General features: G+C 44.0%; 1 protein-coding gene across 1 annotated transcript in view; it reads left to right on the top strand.

Annotated features, from left to right (window-relative positions):
• abtb2b (ankyrin repeat and BTB (POZ) domain containing 2b) overlaps positions 1-19,313 on the top strand; it is a 45,138-nt gene that overhangs the window by 24,496 nt on the left and 1,329 nt on the right. Inside the window, exons 2-16 of the mRNA XM_076732131.1 lie at positions 4,530-4,679; positions 7,951-8,161; positions 13,536-13,688; positions 14,236-14,401; positions 14,574-14,663; positions 14,780-14,881; positions 15,146-15,242; positions 16,117-16,252; positions 16,728-17,005; positions 17,087-17,265; positions 17,373-17,478; positions 17,702-17,804; positions 17,897-17,984; positions 18,143-18,211; positions 18,909-19,022. Coding sequence (XP_076588246.1) covers positions 4,530-4,679; positions 7,951-8,161; positions 13,536-13,688; positions 14,236-14,401; positions 14,574-14,663; positions 14,780-14,881; positions 15,146-15,242; positions 16,117-16,252; positions 16,728-17,005; positions 17,087-17,265; positions 17,373-17,478; positions 17,702-17,804; positions 17,897-17,984; positions 18,143-18,211; positions 18,909-19,022 — 2,042 coding nt within the window. The remainder of the gene's footprint in view (positions 1-4,529; positions 4,680-7,950; positions 8,162-13,535; positions 13,689-14,235; positions 14,402-14,573; positions 14,664-14,779; positions 14,882-15,145; positions 15,243-16,116; positions 16,253-16,727; positions 17,006-17,086; positions 17,266-17,372; positions 17,479-17,701; positions 17,805-17,896; positions 17,985-18,142; positions 18,212-18,908; positions 19,023-19,313) is intronic.

The raw sequence follows: 19,313 nt of genomic DNA, 5'->3' as shown, positions 1-19,313 counted from the left end.
CATGACTCATTCGTCTGCCACCAAAGCTCTGCAGCCCTCAGTCCCTCTCCTCCCCTCGGCTTCTACTCTCATCCCCTCCCCTTTGTCTTATCCTCAGCCTCTCCCAGTGCCAGAGATAAATGATGCATATCGTGCTGGAGCTGCTGGTGCTCGTGATATTAGTGGTGGTGGTGGGGACAGGCCCTGGTTGGCTTACAGACCTACATCAGGCCCAAATGACGCAGGCTGGGGTTCAGCGGTGAGGCAAGCAACGGGGTGGGACTGTGGGAACTGCTGAGAGTGTGGTGCTGTGCGAATATTTGCCACAGCTTTGAAAGAATATGGCAGAATCAATTGAGACTATATTAACATTTCCAAAGCTTCTGTTCAAGACCTGTCTATTTAAAGCATGCTAAATATAGACCAAAGCTTATTCTGTCAAAGTAATAACAAGAAACTTCAGGATACATCAAATCAGTCCCTTTTTATGATGTGATGTTTTGCTGCGACCTGGAAATTCACCCTCTAACGTCCAAAAATAGTTCTTAACCAGCTTATTTTAACACATGAAGCAAAAGAGGAGAGCTGTGCTTCCTGAAGGCATCCTAAACTGTTTAGACCGGTTCATTACACTAGTTTAATTAGCCCTCCACGTATTATTAGGTTTTTATTTTGAACCTTTTCATATACTTTATGCAAATGGAAAGAGTTTGAGGACTGGAATAACGTCAATGTGACGTTCTTGGTGAATCACACTACAGGGAGTCAGAATAGTCAATTTGCACACCATTGCTCTCTCCCATGCACACACAGTCTTGCACACACACCTGCACACACATTCATTTTTTCACACACCCGCACCCACAGTAATGTGACAGAATCTCTCAGAATGGCTCCTACACTTCAGGAGGCATGAGTCTCTCTCGCATAAGTTGGAGTCAAGCCATTACTGAGAGAGGTGTTCACATTACATGTCACACAGTAATGCCCGCTAATCTGTCATGGGGGCCAGTGTAGTTATGGTGGCCATAAAACACGGCGGTGTACACACAGAGAGGCAGTTCAGGAGAGTGTGCAGCACATGAGAAAGTTAACACAATGATGTGTGAAACTTTCCTCTATTTGTCTGTGAAAAGAAAAGTGAAAACTCCACAGAATAATGGAGACAAAAAGATTCACACAAGGTCTTATAAAAATGTTCAAGCTCCAGATGCTTCTTCCATATTTATGTGTAATTTTAAGTGCTATTAAACAAGCTGTGAAAGCAACACCCTCATCATAACTACCAAAATACCTGATGGGGCACATCAAAGAAGCGCACGCATGCCTAATATGCCAAACGTGAGTGTATGGGTCTGTTTGTGCTTGCGTGAGTGAGCGGGGATGTGTTGAAGCTTGTGTACAGTTTGGTTGTCTGCCGTGCAGGTTCTTTGTAGCAGTGGTACTCTGCTAGAGGCAGCCATTTCCATTGTGTTGGAACGGGGAGTCAGCACATATTATACAAGTCAGATGGTGCAGAGAAAGTACGAGAGAACGAGAGGTAGAAAGAGATGGAGTTAGACTTTTTCTATGAGACTAGATTCCCTTTGGCAGCACAGCTCTGCTGGAGAGAACATATCTTTAATTCTGTCAATATGTTTTTCATTTATGAAGCACTGCTCTGGACTGAAGTGACTTCTCTGTTTGGCTTTATCTTTAGATGTTAACATTTCACGAACCCTGTACTTCTCAACTGAAAAACCCAGCCCTCTGTAATATTTCCCTCTCACTTGTTTTTAACACAGCAGTTGATGTACAGCCTGTCATACAGACTGGAGAAGGTTTACGTCCAGCACATGTGATTTAATACTCTACCTGCCTCATAGCTCACCTCTCCGTTATTGTGAAATACTACATGTGCTTGTTTCCATACACAGTTGAGACCATGTTGCAAATTAGGCTCTGATGGCTGCAGTTGTGGGCATTACAAAGCAGTGTGTTTGTGCAGCGGTGTGATAGGTAGAGGCCCTGCTCTGGGACATAAACCAATCCTGCCAGCTCAGATGGTTCAGACTCAAGTTGTGCTGCTACACGCGCTCGTAACACAAAGTCTCACTGGAGCATCTTGTATATCAAGCACATGTTTTGCAATAAGGTATATACTCGCTTGTTCACAGATGGCGCTGATATCACGGCTGCTGCTTATACCAGATCAAAAACTAGATATGAAATATAAACTGTGTCCACACTTATTTACATAACAATAAATTGTTTCCACGAGCGGAGGTGGACTGAAACGTAAAGGCAAGTTTATTTATAAATTTCAGTTCCTGCACATGCATGTATTCATATGCAGTGCTTTAAAACATTCAGGTGCAGCATGAAACATATAGAAAACCATAGAATGTAGATTAAAAGAGTAGAAACAAATACAAGGTCCAGCAGGTGGATAATTCATGTGGATGTTTAAAGCCAATCAAAAGCAGCCTGAATTTAAAGGTAGTCAAAGCCTGTGGAAATGTATTCCAGTTTGTGTCACAGTACATGTTTACTGTGAACGCATGAAGCCGTTTCTCACACAATGTACAGTGCACAAGGATATTTGTAGGTAAGATGAGTCGGTTCTATGAGAAGAATTTGCCACAGGTTTTAACATATTCTGTCTTTTACCCTCCTAGAGATTTAGTCTGCCCATTTTTTTTCCCCAAAGTTCAATCTCCTCTTGAGTCACAGGGTGCTGAGAAGAAGCGACCTCAGAGTAAGAGGATGGGAATGTTTTTTTTTTTAGACACATCAGCGTTTTTTTTCTTTTCAGCAGCGTTCTCAAATTCCAATGAGAGGACACTGCTTGCCGGAAGCACATGGGAATGTCATTTTAGGGATGGTAGCCCATCTTTTCCCCTTTGGGATAGAAGGGAGAGTTTGAGATGAGGAGGCTTTTTTCCTCGGGCTTCGTAAATAAATCACAAACCTGCACCGATCATCTTTCCTCTTTCCATTTCTCTTTTCTATCCCCTGCCATCCCCCACTCATTTCCTCTGGCTTGGCAGAGAGCTCACCTCTGATTCCGACGCCAAAATAAAGGTTAACCTTTGGGCAGCTAACCGTGTTCACCCAGATGCTACATGCACAGTCGCGAGCAGCGCACTGTGGTTCTTACACAGCCACACAGTCTGAGAGCTAACAGCCAGCAGAGACACAGAGAAGGAGAGAGCAGCAGTCTGCGTTCTCACCTTCATTTGTTCCAACTTTTATCCATTTTAGCTGGAAAACAACCATCACGAGCGACTCACAGCAATTATTTTTGAGTTATGTAAGAACGATGTTATCTCCTCACCAGCAATTAGTCTAACAACTGGCTGTCATGTCGAATAGAAGAGCAAACCGGGTGTTACATATCATAATTTATCTATTATCTGATTTTATGAAGGGAGATAAATGATACTCCTTAATAAATTTGACTCGTAGGAGAAAAAACTGCTTTCCAAATGTTCTCCTTAGGCGTACATCCAGTTTGTCAGAGACGGCCGGGTTGGGCTGACAGGGTCTCTGGAGGGTCCATGCGAAGAGGAAATACCACACGTGTCGTAATATTCACAGTAACTGTCACACTGTTGACTGCCAGAAACTCCCCACTGTTTTTATTATTCTGCTCACTGTTTTGTTGTATTGGACTGCATCGGTTTGTCCTGCTGCACTGTTCACTACTTCTACACACAGGTGAGCACACCGCGCTTCAGTGCCAGCAGTCACACCGTGCCACAGACCCGCCTTCGTAGTTCTGCTTTTTCATTTGGAATTGCACTTTTTTCACGTTATGAACGTGAGGGTCACATCCAACATATGTTCTGATTTTCTGTTTCCTGACAACCTTTCAGTGTGTGTGTTAGCGAAGGATGCATGAGGAAAATCAAGGTGTAACAAAGTGCAAATCCTCCTTGTTTGTTTCTTCATCTGTCACTGTGTCTGTGTAAAAGAAGGTCAGAGCAGAGGTTGTTGGAGTCCTGGGACGCTGCTGGTGGTCTTTGACCCCTGCAGAGCTCTGTTGATTGATGACATCCTACGAGCACCGTACCAAACGTTTGTCCTACTGAATGTTCCTGTATACTGTCATGTCAGCTTTAACTGTCATGTATCTACTTTAACTGTCCTTGCTTTACTAGTTTCTTCAGACCTCTGCTAAGAAAATGCCCTGATGTTGCTTTGTGTGAGGCCCCAGCCTGCGTCAGATGCGGTGTTGTTTTGCTTGCATTAGCCTGATGTCACTGTTCGCTCTGATTATTTTCCTGACTGTGTTGAGAGCAAGGTTCACATTCCCTTGTGTTTCAATTTGCCCTCAGTGGTGTGGGTTACATGTTACAAGGATTATAAATACTATGTAAATACAACCAGCAATTGTTTTGGGACTTCTGCAGAAGCATGTGTGGATGGACCGTTGCTGAAGTTATGGAGGCTTGTTTGCACTGCTCACAGACTTACCATATTAATCAGAAATACTACTCTCTCTCTCTCTCTCTCTCTCTCTCTCTCTCTCTCTCTCTCTCTCTCTCTCTCTGTTTTTGTCTCTGTAGGTGTTTTGTCTCTCCCGGCTCATTTCAGTCCCTACACAGAGAACCAGCAGACGTCTGTGGACAGCAGGGAGGATGCCTATGCCCAGCTGGAGCTGAGGACGCTGGAACAGTCCCTGCTGGCCACCTGTGTGGGCAGCATCTCCGAACTCAGTGAGTGCATATAGTCCAGAATAGCGCGTGTGGTCCGGCATCTACTTAATATTAGCAGATGTCTTTCGCAGTACGTGTTTAATCTATTCAGTTCCTCTGAGCTCTTTCAACAATCACAAAGGAGCAACAGCGAAGCCACAAAACATTCTTGTTATTACAGATGAGTAAACATTCCCAGAAAGGATGAACTCATTGTCATATTTTTTAAGTGCTTGACCGCATTCTGAAAGCTTTCTAAACACACCTTGTTATTCCCGCTGACCCTGGAGGACAGGAAACCTTTCTCCTGCCAGAGAGGCTGTTATTTCACACAGAAATGCCAAACAGCGATAATAGAATTACGTTTTTTTTTTTAGCACTTTCTGTCTCATGATAAGTCCCACCTTGTGTCTTATTGTGAAAGTCGTCTAAATGTGCACTCTTCTAAAAATAAGCAGTGGAATAGTTTATCTACACGTGGAGCTCTGGGGAGTAAAGTGATAATGCCTCCGATCGTATATTGTCTGTCCCTGGTCTGTTGTTTTAAGTAGTGTGTATCAACACAAACTGTCTGGTGCACTAAATCTTTTTTTCCCAGTCAAGTTATTCAGCATGAGAAAAGATTTGGATTCAAACTTTATTCTGTTCGATATGTGCAGTAGCTGTACGTCTGCTCCTCGTCGCCTGGATTTCATCTGCGTGTCAGAGGAAAAAAGAAGGCTGACTCCCATTCTCATCTCCCCCGCATAGATGCATGTTTCTTCTAGAAACTGCAGTTTGAAATTTGGCCAGGAGAAATACTGAAATACTCTATATATGTTTGGTATTTGGACACAACACTGTCTCTGTCATTCTTTACATACGGAGCTGGTCAGGCAAAGTGTAAGTCTGATGAAAAGTGAAGACCTCCCTGTGACTTTTTTTCTCCAGTCATCAGCGTTTGAATGACTGGATGGATTCACTGAAATATTGCCAGTTGTAGATGTGCGTGTCTCATACACATGATGGACTTTTGGTGAACAGAGAGGCATGCAGTCACACACATACTGTACTCCACTGTACTAATGCCTAGTTTAAGCTGGAGGCTGTGATGGACTTGGCAGATGATGGAGAGCTGGAAACAGGTCATTAAAAAGTGAGAAACAGACAGGACTGAAGGTGGAGTGAAAAGTAAAGGATTATGTTTAAGGATGGAGTACACATTGGGGGGGGGGTCAGGGGAAATGATGGAAAGGTAGAGAGGTGAAGAGTGAGGTTGTCAGGGCAGCGAGAGGGGTGGAGGGGTGGAGGGGTGGAGGGGAGGAGATTAGTGTTGGTGAGACTGGGGATAAGTTTCCTTCTCCAAATGAGCTAACACTCTACCATTTGTTCCACCAGCACAAGGCCACGTTCATACGCCACCGCTGCTAGTGAGGCATTAAGAAAGTGTACACACACTCTCAAACACAGACACACTCTTTCTCTCACTTGCTCAGAGGTTTCTTTGTGCCACATCTCTGGTGGTGTGAAGCTGGGCTGATCTGGGCAGGACTGGCATCCTTCAGACTCATTCACGCCTGCACACACACACACACACACACACACACACACACACACACACACACGCACACACGCACTGATATGCATACACACAACAAAAACACAGAGAGCTTGGCACTCTGATCTGAGCCCAAGAGACCAGGCAGACACAGGAGCATCTGTACTGAGCTGCCCGGCCCTGCTGGATCTCTAGACTGCACTTGGCCAGACACACGAACACACAGCATGCATAAACATGATGGATAATGGATGGCGGGATACTGCACATTTTGACTGAATGTCCAAAATTGCTGGAAATATGGCGTAAGCAGTAGACTGGCTCTGAAAGTTGTCTTCAGACACATTTGTTTCATTTTCAGCTCTTCACCAGCTATGGGAAACTATGAGTATGTGACCGTCCAGTTAACTAAGGGAAATATTAAGGATCATGACTGGCCTAAACCAAATAAAAATGAGCTTTGTGCTAAAGCCCGGAGAGCTAATTAGTAATCTGGGGTCACACAAAGTCCGGATAAAAACTTGTGTAAACATGTTTGTATTGAATTAGCTTATAGCAAACATTTCATTTTCTTGTAACTTTGACCTGACATACATTCATAAAGCCATAAAACCTTGTCACAGTTTATTGACGCCCAGGTTTCCAAAAGGACTCCAATATAAGATGTAATCTAAGAATGAAGCATTTCATATCCTCCTGACCCCTGGAACTTAGCCGCGGGGAACAGTGTGACCTGTAAAGCCACGGAGAGGCTCTCCATCTTGGGCAAGAATTCCTAGGAGACCTCCTGGAGGGACTGCTGGTGGTAGTAAACACAAAGGAGGCCCTTCAGCTCGAAGTGGGGTCTGTTTTGGGAGGACCAGTTCAATCTAACCCCCCTCGAACTACCCCAAACCTCGTAATACAGACACACACATACGGACTCGCACTGCTGAACTCCCCACCTTGCTGCCTCGGCTCACGGTAATCTGGTTAGAAATTAACCCAGGGGTAATTATGCTAAATGAGCATTACTCCATCTCAAGTTCAACCTGGCTTCCCTCCTGCCTCTCTCTTCCCCTCCCCCACTTCCCCTCCCTGTGACAGCTGACATTTTCTCTCTCCACTACACTCCTGCTATGATACCCATAGCCACACACTAGGATGTTATCTACATGCTTGCCCCCTTGTAGCGCTACAGCCTGATGAAGTTTCATATCTTACACTGTACATACAGTAATCTGAACTGACCTGCACATAGTTGTCCACTTAGTGCACCGTGTGGGGAATGACTCCTCTGATAAGTTGCATAATTCTTAAGTCTTTATCTCACAGCGGTGTTTTCTCACAAGGTGGGAGACAAACGTAGACATTTTTTCACTCAGACGTAAGCACAGATCTTAACCTTGCTGTTATCATGTGACTGACACACACCTTTTCAGGCTGAACACAGTGATTGAAATCATTCATTAGAGCGTGTGATCCACTGTCTGTTAGCCCATTAACTCCTTCAGTGATTAAAGATGAATGGCTGTTTAGACTGGCCGTCTGGCTGTGCTCACTGATAATGATACTGCTAATGGGAAATACCACTAGAGGCATGGGGGGGGGGGGGGGGGGGCAATGGGTAAAGGAAGGTAGAATTTAAGTGGTTTAGGAAAAGGGAAAATCCAGTTTGATTAGGAGGCCACAGGGGGTATACTGAGCACTGAGACATCGTGTTATGTCTACTAAACATTTTAACCCTGATCTTTCCCCCCATTGCCTTCGTTCCAGGTGACCTGGTCTCCCGGGCAATGCACCACATGCAGCGCCTCAGCTCAGTGCGCCCAGGACTGAGCCCAGCCCGTCACGCCCGTCCCCAGCAGCCCGTGTCCTGGTCGCCGGACGCCCTCCACACCCTTTACTACTTCCTGCGCTGCCCACAAATGGAGTCCATGGAGAATCCCAACTTAGATCCTCCACGCATGGCACTCAGCAAGGAGAGGTGAGAGTCATGCATGAGCGGACAAGTGTATCACAGCGAAACAGCAGATCTAATCCTAGATGGTGATGTTTTTTTTCCACTTTGGTTTTGTTGGTTCAGAAATATAGTTCTGTATTATTTTTGCTCCTCCTTTCATTATGTTTTATGCTTCGTTTTGTTTTGTTTTTTCAGATTCCATCTGTAATTAGAGAGAATTTCATTTGGTCCATGAGGTTGACAGAAATTTGATGAATGCCAGCACTCTAGCCATTGCAAATACACAAACTCAAATATACAAACATTCACCCACAGAAAATGACAAAAGGGTTCTAATCAAGTGAGCATCTTTTTCTCAGACCCCCTCTCTTTCTCAGCCCTCCCTAATCCCATTGTCCTCTAGTCTTTGAAGGGTTAATTTTCTTTTGGTAAATTACAGGTGACTAAGAGACTCCAGGTGTTAATGTTATTCAGATAGAAGGGTGAAGTGTCCCTTTAGAACGTTAATGAGGTGGAAGACTGGTGGTTTAAGGGATTTTAAGAGGTGCTAATGGTCTGTAATTCTGTTAGGGTCTCCACAGATCTTCCCTGGGTTGCCTTTGTAGATCAATTATGGTAATTCTCGTCTTTTTTTCAGGCCTGAGACAAGTGGTTGAAAATATTTGTCAGCCAGTGCTTGCTCTCGTGTTTTGGTTTTAGCAGTACACCAGATTTGTTTATTTATTTATTTGTTTTGTGGAACATTGTTCTTGACTTTAAGTGAGTCACCGGAAATTTCGTTTTCACGTCGATGGGAGTACTAAGACATATCTCCAGAATGGACTGATGAAACTGTGGGTTGCACATGTGTGCTCACTGGAGTTTCCAGCTCTGGCCTCATTCAGACGTCTAACTATATGTTAGAAATGTCAGTGGAAAGTGCTGCCGTCTGTGTAAAGACTGATTACACTTTTGAACACATGTATGGGGACCTGTCTTAAGGGGGCACTCATGCATGCAAATGGTATGGTGTGCCCACTAAAATGTGTGTTCAGTTAGCTGTGTGGAAGTGGGTTGACTGTTTGTGTGTTTGTTCCCCTCCATTAATGTTTTAACCTTGACAAACGCATGTGTTTGTGATTGATAGGTTATGATGAGGGCAATGCACTTGGGAGATGATCATAGTTAGGTGAAAGTTTTTGTGATGAAATCAGCCAGTGTCTTACCAAAACTCATATAGCACGCACACACACACACACACACACACACACACACACACACACACACACACACACTGTGGGTGAACACGGCTCCAGATGGCTCTTATACATTTAACAATGAACAGACACAGTGTGAGTGAGCAAAGGTGGGCTCCTCATTAGCATCAAAGAGAACAGAGCAGCAAATACACACCCTTCTTTTCCCTGTCCTGCCTGTTTCTTCCAAGTCCTCAGATGTTTTTAATGTTGAGAGTATATCAGCCTGGTTTATGTGTGCAGGATGAAATGATTTAGCATCCCGTTAGACTGTTTGCTTTAGAACATCTGCAACATTCTGTTTGTCTTTCTCGGCATCTACTGGTCTGTCTGTATGCTTCTCTGTACATGCTGTAAATGCAGGACAGACTCAGGTGGTAGAGTAGAACCCGGGCAAACCTGGTAGTGATTACAGTGTGAGCGCCTGGTAATCATACAGACTTTTCTCCTTCGAGGGGCCTCTCAATCTGCCTGGCTCACCCTCTATTGAAAGCTTTATAAAAATCTTTGGTGGAAACTCAAAACCACCAAATCTGTGTGGGCCACATCATCAAACATTATAGGGAGCCTGGTGAGAGCCTTATTGCTGAATCCTTGAGACTACAAGAGACGCCATTTTTGTTATGATCCTCTAAACCTGCTGCTCAGTTGTAGTTGCTACTGATGATGTAGTATTGGAGTATTGTACTGCATTAAGTGCAGGAGGGAAACACCAGTGTCTGAGTGTTGTTTTTGCCTAGAAAAATCCAACATTTATTAGTGCTGAAAAGTATTTAATTGTCTATTTAATGATAGGATCACTCCGAAAAACAAACACTTCCAAACACACTCCGCTGAGCAGACCACCCCGACCCTTCTGATCCCCTCAGTGGATGAAAAGGAGCCCTAATGGATAGATGTGTTTCTGTGATAATAAGTAGCCAGTGGAGCTTACTTCTAACCACAGACACATCAGATATGGCTGCATCCCCCCTGATGGAGCCTTCATGAGAGTAATCTGACTCCAGATCAGTGGTTAACCTTGACCCCTTGCAACACATGATGGGAGACTGCTTTAGACCTGATTGAAGTTTCTTACAATATGAACTCAATCACAGTGCCTTCAGGATATGGGTCACACTGGATGTATGGGAGCAGCGTAGCTTGTGTGATGTTGCCTCCTGGGGAGAAAAACCTTTGCTTTTCATGTTGGACAGGTTAGAGTTCAAACCCACCTGACCATAATTTGAGCTATCTGTCATTTTATGACCAGCCAGGTGGTGGCGAGAAAGGCGCCATGAATCAGAGCGAGCGTTTATATGTGCATGTGTGTGGGAACATGTGTGGGAGAGTTTGTGTATGTATGTCTGTGTGTGTGTCTACATCCCGCTGCTCTCAGTATGCAACCTTAGCATGTCGGGTCACTTGGCTAGCCATAAGCGCTATCTAGTTTCAGTGTTAACAGGCAGCTCAGCTTTGATGTTGCACTGACTCTCTGACTAAGCTGAAGTTTGTGTTTCAGGCTGAGGGGCATAACCCAGACACAGGGGTCAGATGAGAGATGTATGTTCAGAAAGAGGGAAGAGGGTTTGAGGAAAGAAGGAGCAATGAATTGTGGGATAGGGGCCAGAGCTGTGTGGGTGATGGTACAGACATACTCCATCTGTATGTCAGACAGGGGCCACTGGCAAAGGTGTGTACACACATATGGCCTCATTTGATTTGTGTTGATGGCTGTTTCTGTGTATATCCTCTACAAACACACGCACACACTCATACAACATTGAAGGTTAATTGGTGTGTAACTACGGATTAAGTATTTTAGTGGAAAACTGCTATTTCTTGCACTGAATGGAAAACAGTACCTTTACTATTTCAATGATTTTTTTACTTGCTAAATTGCAGACTTTGAAATGCTCATAGTTAACCGAAGGACAGAGAACATCTTGGATAAATCAATAAATGTTAAGTGTTAAAAGCTTGAAACAGTTATTTGGAGCTGCATTAGTTCTGGGTAAGTGTCAGTGCCCTGTGCATGCCTGAAGGCAAGCATGCAGTAAAGCAGCAGGGTGGAGGCCTTGTGGGATTCAGGAAGACGGACGCAGCTACATGCACGAATGCACATATGAATGACTCCCAGACAGCCCAATTTGTGTTGAGTGAAGCCCGTTAAGAGGAGAATAACATTGATTCCTTTGCCCGGTACCCCTCCTCGTCTCAGAAACCTGCCATTCTCTCTGCTCTCTTTCTCTCCAAACTGCCACCCCACCCCCTTCTTCAGTATGACATACCCCACCTGCCTCCCAGCCGTTTCCCAAACACTCAACGCCCTTCTTATATGCACCTATTAGACCCATTTAAGATTGCCCTCCTCCTCCTCCTCCATCCCATGAGCCTCTTGTCTGCTTGTTAACTGTCACGCATTGGTGACAGCAGGGTCCCTCCTCCCTCCTGACTGATCAGCAGCTGATAAAGCACTGAAGCAATATCTGAGAGAACAGTGACCAGATTAAACGGGACAGCCGGTTATCTGCAGGTTTCTAAAAGTCTGAGAATAATTCAAGTTATTTTAATGCCTTAATTATATTATAATGTCTGCAGTCCAGCTCAACTAAGACAGAAGAATGTTAGTAATAAAATATGAACAGCTGGTTTTATTCCTCATTTCTGCTTTACTAACCACAACTGGATTCAACAGCTGTTTTCCTGGAAATCTTTTATACAGTCCAGTTATGAAAAGCTTTCATTAGCAATGTTCAAAAGTCTTACATTGACTGCTTGAAACCCTCAGATAAAATGGAGACGATCCACTTTAAGATATACATTATTAACAAAGCACCGATGAATGAGAGGGAGTGCTGCTGTACAGAAGGAGCTGTTCTGTAGGAAACCACAGGTAGCTGCGTAAAGTAAACACAGTGAGGAGAATCAATGGCACTGCAGGGGTCCCAGTGCTCATTAACAGCAACTACAATCCCTGTTGCATGCACATTATAGAGCTATATGCTTGTATGCTTTTGGCTCCATCTGTATTCATGGTATACATATATATCAGAACAAAGGTAAAGCCAGTGCTAAGAATAACATCACAGCAGGAGAGAGTCAGCTCAGTAACTCAAGATAACACAGAGGCAGTGTTCAAACAATCATTAACACACTATGACTGTGGCTCCATCAGAGCAAAGGCAAACAACAATAACACTCACAATAATGTGTCATTGTTCACAGGCACAGTTGAGGCACATATAGTGGGAGAAAGACACATAAAAGCAGGGATTAATCCCAGATAACCAGCCAGATGTGGCGTTGAAGATAGCCTTTAGGTGGTTTCTGAAGGGGTTCAGAAGAAGAGTTGTGAGAGGAGGACAATGAGGAAGGAAAGAAAGAAAGAAAGAGAGCAATCAAATAATCCAGATGATTTGCTGAATGCCACGTTCACAAATACCACAGCGGAGTCAGTGTTCTTCTCTGCTTCATTCCTCTTCTGATGTTTATTGTGCTGCTTCTCCACAATTAATGCCATTTTCCCTTGTTCCCTCACACTCAGGCCAATCTTGTCCATCATTTCTATTTTAAACCTTTTCTCGCCTTTTTAGTTTCGCTCTGTTCTCCTCTCCTTGTGTTGTTTTTCGGTTCTGCTCATAGAAACCATCCATAATATTGTCAGGGTTCATTCAGCCCCCTTAGGTAGTTTATTCTGCTACAGCTGGTGTAAAAATAGGCTGATTATTCAGAAGCCACTGCAGTGTTTTGTTTGTCAAATCGCAGCACAAATGAAGTCAGAGTTCTGTTCTCATCTCATTTCATTTTACAGGCGAAGAAAGCTGATGTTTAACTGCAAAACCTGGCAACCAATATAGCAACACTGATTCGTCATATATACATCTGTTATTTGAGTGTGTGTGCTTGCAGGTATGATGAGTTTAAAGGAGAACAGCTGTATATGCTGTGTAAAAGATAGCAGACATGTGTGACTGGTAGAGGTTAGGTGATCTGTACAGTGTGTGTGTTTAAATGTGACTCAGTGGTCAGGGTGAGAGGAAGTACTGCCAGACATGCATAAGTCATCGGGTTGAACACAGTTTATGGCCTCTCTCTAAACATGACTGAATGATGACTGAAGACTGAGAGCATATGCACGGACAGAAGGGGAATTATTTGCCTTTTCTTTTTTTTTTTCGCAGGCCCTTCCTGTTGCTGCCACCTCTGATGGAGTGGATGAGAGTGGCCATCGTTCATGCCGAGCATCGCAAGAGTCTGTTGGTGGACAGTGATGATGTGAGACAGACTGCCAGGCTACTCCTTCCAGGACTGGACTGTGAACCAAGACAGCTGAAGTAAATGAGAATACACACACACAGTCCAGCTGTCCTGCTGGATCTCTAGACTGCCTCTGGTCACGTGACACTAGCGATATGAGCTTTAATGGAAAGCAGCAGCAGCAGTGCTTCTGAACATCTGTAACGTGAGAAAAAAAAGAAAAAAATGATGAAAGAAACTAAACCTTCAGGCAATATTTAATTTTAGTTTTCTTGACTGCAGTGTCAATAACGTCTGCAATGAGGTCATTCTAATTACTTGAAAAGAAATAAAACCTAGTTGCTAAGACAGTGTTGTGCTTCCAGATGTTGAACCCATGCACTATAGGCTTATAATTGAATCGGTTCTCACTCGCAAATAATTAAACACTCTTCAGTGGATGAATGACTCTTCGTTGACTGTATTGTGGCTCATTAACCTCTTTGTGAGTGTTCAATTAAAGAAAACCAACAGATGCAAATGTGCAGTGAGCATGAGCCACAAGACGGTCGAAACAAACTTATTGTAGCACTCAGTGTCTTATCTTATTGTCTCACTCTGTCTTTGTGTCTCTGTCTCCGTCAGACCTGAATGTTGCTTTAGCTCCTTCAAGCGTCTGGACTCCAAAGCTGCCACAGACAAGTTCCATCTAGACTTGGGTTTTCGGATGCTCAACTGTGGACGCACTGATCTGATTGGCCAAGCCATCGATCTGCTGGGGCCAGATGGAGTCAACAGCATGGACGACCAGGTACTGAACACCTGTGTGTGTGTGTGTACACTGTATATGTGTGTGCATTTTTAGGTATGCTGTGTGTTGAGAGGATATTGCAGGTAGTCTTATTCATAGATCATTTTTAAGCAGCATATTTTTTTTCTCCACTTTCATGTGTCCATGGCACTCCTTTCTGTTCATCACTCAGGGGATGACGCCTCTGATGTATGCATGCGCAGCTGGAGATGAGGCCTTAGTCCAGATGTTGATCGATGCGGGGGCCAACCTTGACGTGGCGGTAAATATGCATCCATAATTTCTATACATGACGCATTTATTCAAGTGTTTTTCTTTTTTTTCCCCGAGTTTGAACTGGATCTTGGTGTGTAACGCTGATTTGTCCTGTGTTGCCAGGTTCCACCGTGCTCCCCAAAACACCCTTCTGTGCATCCTGATAGTCGCCACTGGGCAGCGCTAACCTTTGCTGTGCTGCACGGACACATTTCCGTAGTGCAGGTTGGAAAAACATACACACTAATGTAGTAGCCGGTGTGTGATCGCTTAATTTGACACGCTACATGGTTGATGTACTTTATACTCAAGGGGAAATGTCCTGCTGTTTAAGCACAATGAATGCAGGTTGTTGTCCAGAGCTAACAGTGGATGTGATGTCATACTTAAAAAAGCTGATTGACAAATGTGAGGTCAGAGGTCGCGCTATAAATGAGTGTGAGGATTTCAAACATTGCACAGTATAACAGATGTGATGTGTATTTCCAGCTCCTGTTGGATGCAGGGGCCAACGTGGAGGGGGCCGCAGTCCGCAATGGACAGGAGAGTACAGCAGATACCCCGCTGCAGCTGGCTTCAGCAGCAGGTGGGCGAACACGTGCGCACACATACATATTACAACAGGGGGCACAGCTGATGTTAGTGTTGAATGACTTACAGTAGATCTGTGTTTGGATTTGATTTACGTTTGTTAACTTTCTGCTTAATACTAAAATATACAGGCAGAACGTCTGTGGAAGGGTCAAGCAAAGGCAGCGATGATTGAATTAGAGCTGCTGTCATGACTTTCTGCAAATCAACTTATAATTACTCGTACTCGCTAGTTTCCCAAAAGACCACCAAGAGAATCACAGGACTGAGTTATGAATGACACATTGGCTGCAGGAATGAGGAAATGAGAGGGTAAATGAAGGCATAGTGAAAGCTGCAAAGCTCTGCCTGTGGTTATTCAAAAGCCTCTGGGCAGCATTCCTCTGTGGCATCCTCTAAAAGCCACACATAGCTGTAGTAAAAGAGACACATGCTCTACATAGCAGCAATGACAGTGTGTAAATAGCACCGAGTATGAATGTGTTTGCTTGTTTGAAAATGCAAAGTAAAGTATGATAAAGCTTCAGTGACCTCTGTGCTAGAATTTGTATGTGTAATAAATAAGTGTATTAAAGAACAAATGGAGAGTTATAGAGTATAAGTGCACAAAGAATAATAAAATAAGTAATAAAAACACTACAAACAAGCAAATGAAACCATAAAAAAATGGTAACAGTTGCTGGATGACATGTTAACACACATAAGTAGACTGCACCAACACAGAAAAAACAGAGGGAGGATAGATCACTAAGAGTATGGCTTTGCAAACAATAAAGATGTTTATGTTTGATACTGGGAGAATATCTCATTTAAATGTGTTTTGTAGTAGTAGTGGTAGTAGTGTAATTGACTGTTTATCTGCCTCCCAGGCAACTATGAGATGGTGAGTTTGCTCCTGGCTCGAGGTGCAGACCCCTTATCAAAGGCCCACGATGGAAATGCCCTGACGTCCTCCCTCTACGAAGACATGAACTGCTTCAGCCATGCTGCCGCACATGGACACAGGTACGCGTCCCTCAGTCTGACCTGAAAACAGCGTGTCATGAGCAGATGCTGACAGATCGCCTGCGTTTGGCCTCTTGAATGCAGAGAAGAAAGAAACACAGAAGCGCTCAGTCATTGACTGCATTTGCGGAGAGATTCATCCCTTTTATCATGCAGTGAAATAGAAGACCTTGAAAGGATAACAAGCAAATTCAGGTCCCCTCCTATTCAGAGTCCATCTGTCTCTGAGCACCAACTGGTAGCATAAACCTCTCCACCTGTTCACTGTGTGTATGTGTGAACACAATGTAGACTCAACACTTCACATTCCACAGCGAGGGTGACAGATTATGTAATCAGAGAGGAGGGCACAGGGTCACATCTATGGATGTGTGTGTTGCAGTGTGGACGTATTTTAATGTTTTCATGCTACCTTTCTTTCCTTCCTTCCTTGTCCTCTTTCCTCCCCCCTTCTTCTACCCATTTATCTTGTCAGGAACGTGCTGAGGAAGCTACTGACTCAGCCTCAGCAAGTCAAAGAGGATGTCCTGTCTCTGGAGGAGATCCTAGCTGAGGGGGTTGAGGGTGAGGAGGCCGGTATCTGCCCTTTCCTCCCTCTCTCCCCCCTCCCCACCCCTTCCTCTGGCCCCGGGGCCCTTCCAGAGGTCGGCATAGCAAGGCTCTGCAAGGCCAGGATGAAGGCTCTGCAAGAGGCCAGCTACTACAGCGCTGAGCACGGCTACCTGGATGTCACCATGGAGCTACGAGCCATGGGTACCTGTCAGATGCAAAGAAGATTTCCTTTTCAAACTGTGCTTACTTTGAAAACTAATCAGCATGTCTCATTTGTCGTAGGTGTACCATGGAAACTACACGTGTGGCTGGAGTCTCTGCGTTGTGCCCAGCAGCAGTCCAGGGCGGGAGTCACCCTCTCACTCCTCAGAGAGTTCACCACCATCAGAGAGGAGGACTACTGTGAGGAGCTGGTCACCATCGGCCTGCCTCTGATGTTCAATATCTTGCGTACCACCAAGGTACACCCAAACCTCTGTGTGTCTGCCTGTCGTCCTCGTCCTCATATCACTTTGAGTTTAGATGTGTGATATAAAGCCCTTCTCCCTGTTCTCTCACTTTCCACCAGAATGATGCCATCGTACAGCAGCTGGCGGCTATTTTTAGCCACTGTTTTGGTCCAGCACCTCTTCCAGCCGTCCCTGAGATGAAGGCAACTCTTTCAGCTCAGTTGGGTAAGGGAGCTCTTATACTGACGTGTCTGTGATCACACACAACTCAGTGTTTAGAGCGGACAACTAAGATGGCTTTATGTTAATACTGTTTGATTACCCTCATTGTTCAGCAATCTGCCAATTGTTTCCTTGTAAATGAACAAGCAATGCGTGCTGGTTTAATGGTGGAGCAGTGATGCGCTAAAAAGCTGATAAAATGTTGCTGATGTGTGTTTTCCTACAGACCCTCACTTCCTGAATAACAAGGAGATGTCAGATGTGACCTTTGTGGTGGAGGGGAAACCGTTCTACGGCCACAGAGTGTTGCTGATCACAGCTTCCGACAGGTGAGCACAGAGAGGAAGACGCATTAAGCTCCTTACAGACGGTGGCTATTAAAATCCTGAAATGTTTTGACAAAGACATCTGTTTTCTTTAGATTCAAGTCTCTGCTAGCATCCTCTGGACCAGATGGAAGTCAAAACAAGGAGATTGAGATCAGTGACGTCAAGTACAACATTTTCCAGGTAACAAATACACTCTTTATTTCCTGATTCAAATAAATAGTCTTTATTTTAGTGTGACACAGTGAAAGAAGATTGATGGCAAACTATGATCAAACACATTTTTTAGTTCAACTACTGTACTGACTTGATCCTAAATGAGACCTTTGACCTCTCTGCAGATAATGATGTCATACCTGTACTGTGGAGGAACAGAGTCACTGAAAACTACTGTTCCTGACTTGCTGGAGGTGAGATACAGAAATCCCAGGGTTATTAGCTACACGTGCTCACAAGATAAAATGATCTCAACACTTACAACTCTGCTGACATGGACCCGGTGTAATTTACCTGCTTTAACATACTATAAAAACCTTAAAATGCTATAAAAACATGATTATACACGGTACACAAAACAGCTACTTCCTCTCCACATGCACCTATACAATATGTTTTCTGCAATGTCCTATTCATAATGAGACCTATTGGCCTTTTAGTGAAGCTCTGCAATTACAGTGGATATGCACTACTGTTTAGAGGGCTAAAGGTTTGTGGTCACACAAATCCCCAGTTGAACTCTATTCAGAACTAAAAACAAGGTCAGCATACCATACAATCCATTGCAATGGTCTGTTACACTGTAAAACACTGTTCACTGTAGGTCAAAGTGGACGAAAGCAATAAAATGCAGAAAATGTTTGACAAATGGTATAATTTCATCCTCCACCTTCATTTTCAGCGATGTGGTTTAGGCTAAACTGTAGACTTCTATCTGTTAATGTGTCTCCACGTCTTGACAATCAAGCTAGTCAGCACAGTAATCTTAACTCATTCAGGATGAAAGTAGATAACGCTGTTCTTCACTGCTGTGGCTGTCTTTATGTTACTGAGTGAAATATGAGACAGTGTTTCTCCAGTGGCAACATTTGCTTGTGTTTTCTCTTGCAGTTGTTGTCAGCTGCTAGTCAGTTCCAGCTGGGGCTGCTACAAAGACACTGTGAACTCATCTGCTCTCAGCACATCAACCTGGATAATGCAGTCAGCATCTACAAGACAGCCAAGGTAACACACTCACACACACACACACTGAGGAGACTCGATCATATCATACTGTGCTCTGGACTAAGCAAATGAGACTGAAAAGCTTTATTATGCAGCATATGCAACTGAGGTCAGTCACCGAAGGAAATGTTTCATGTTCAAGTGAAAAAAGATTGTATTGTGTGAATACAAACTGTATTTCTTCAGAATAACAAGTGAGATGATTCCCATTCCACACATCAACTGAGATTTACTGCACAAAATGCATCATGTTACATGATAAATGGCTCACATTCTACACTGAAAAGTAGT

The sequence above is a fragment of the Chaetodon auriga genome, chromosome 6, assembly GCF_051107435.1.
Source record: "Chaetodon auriga isolate fChaAug3 chromosome 6, fChaAug3.hap1, whole genome shotgun sequence".
NCBI classification, from domain to species: Eukaryota; Metazoa; Chordata; class Actinopteri; order Chaetodontiformes; family Chaetodontidae; genus Chaetodon; species Chaetodon auriga.
This window is presented reverse-complemented; position numbering and strand designations above follow the sequence as displayed.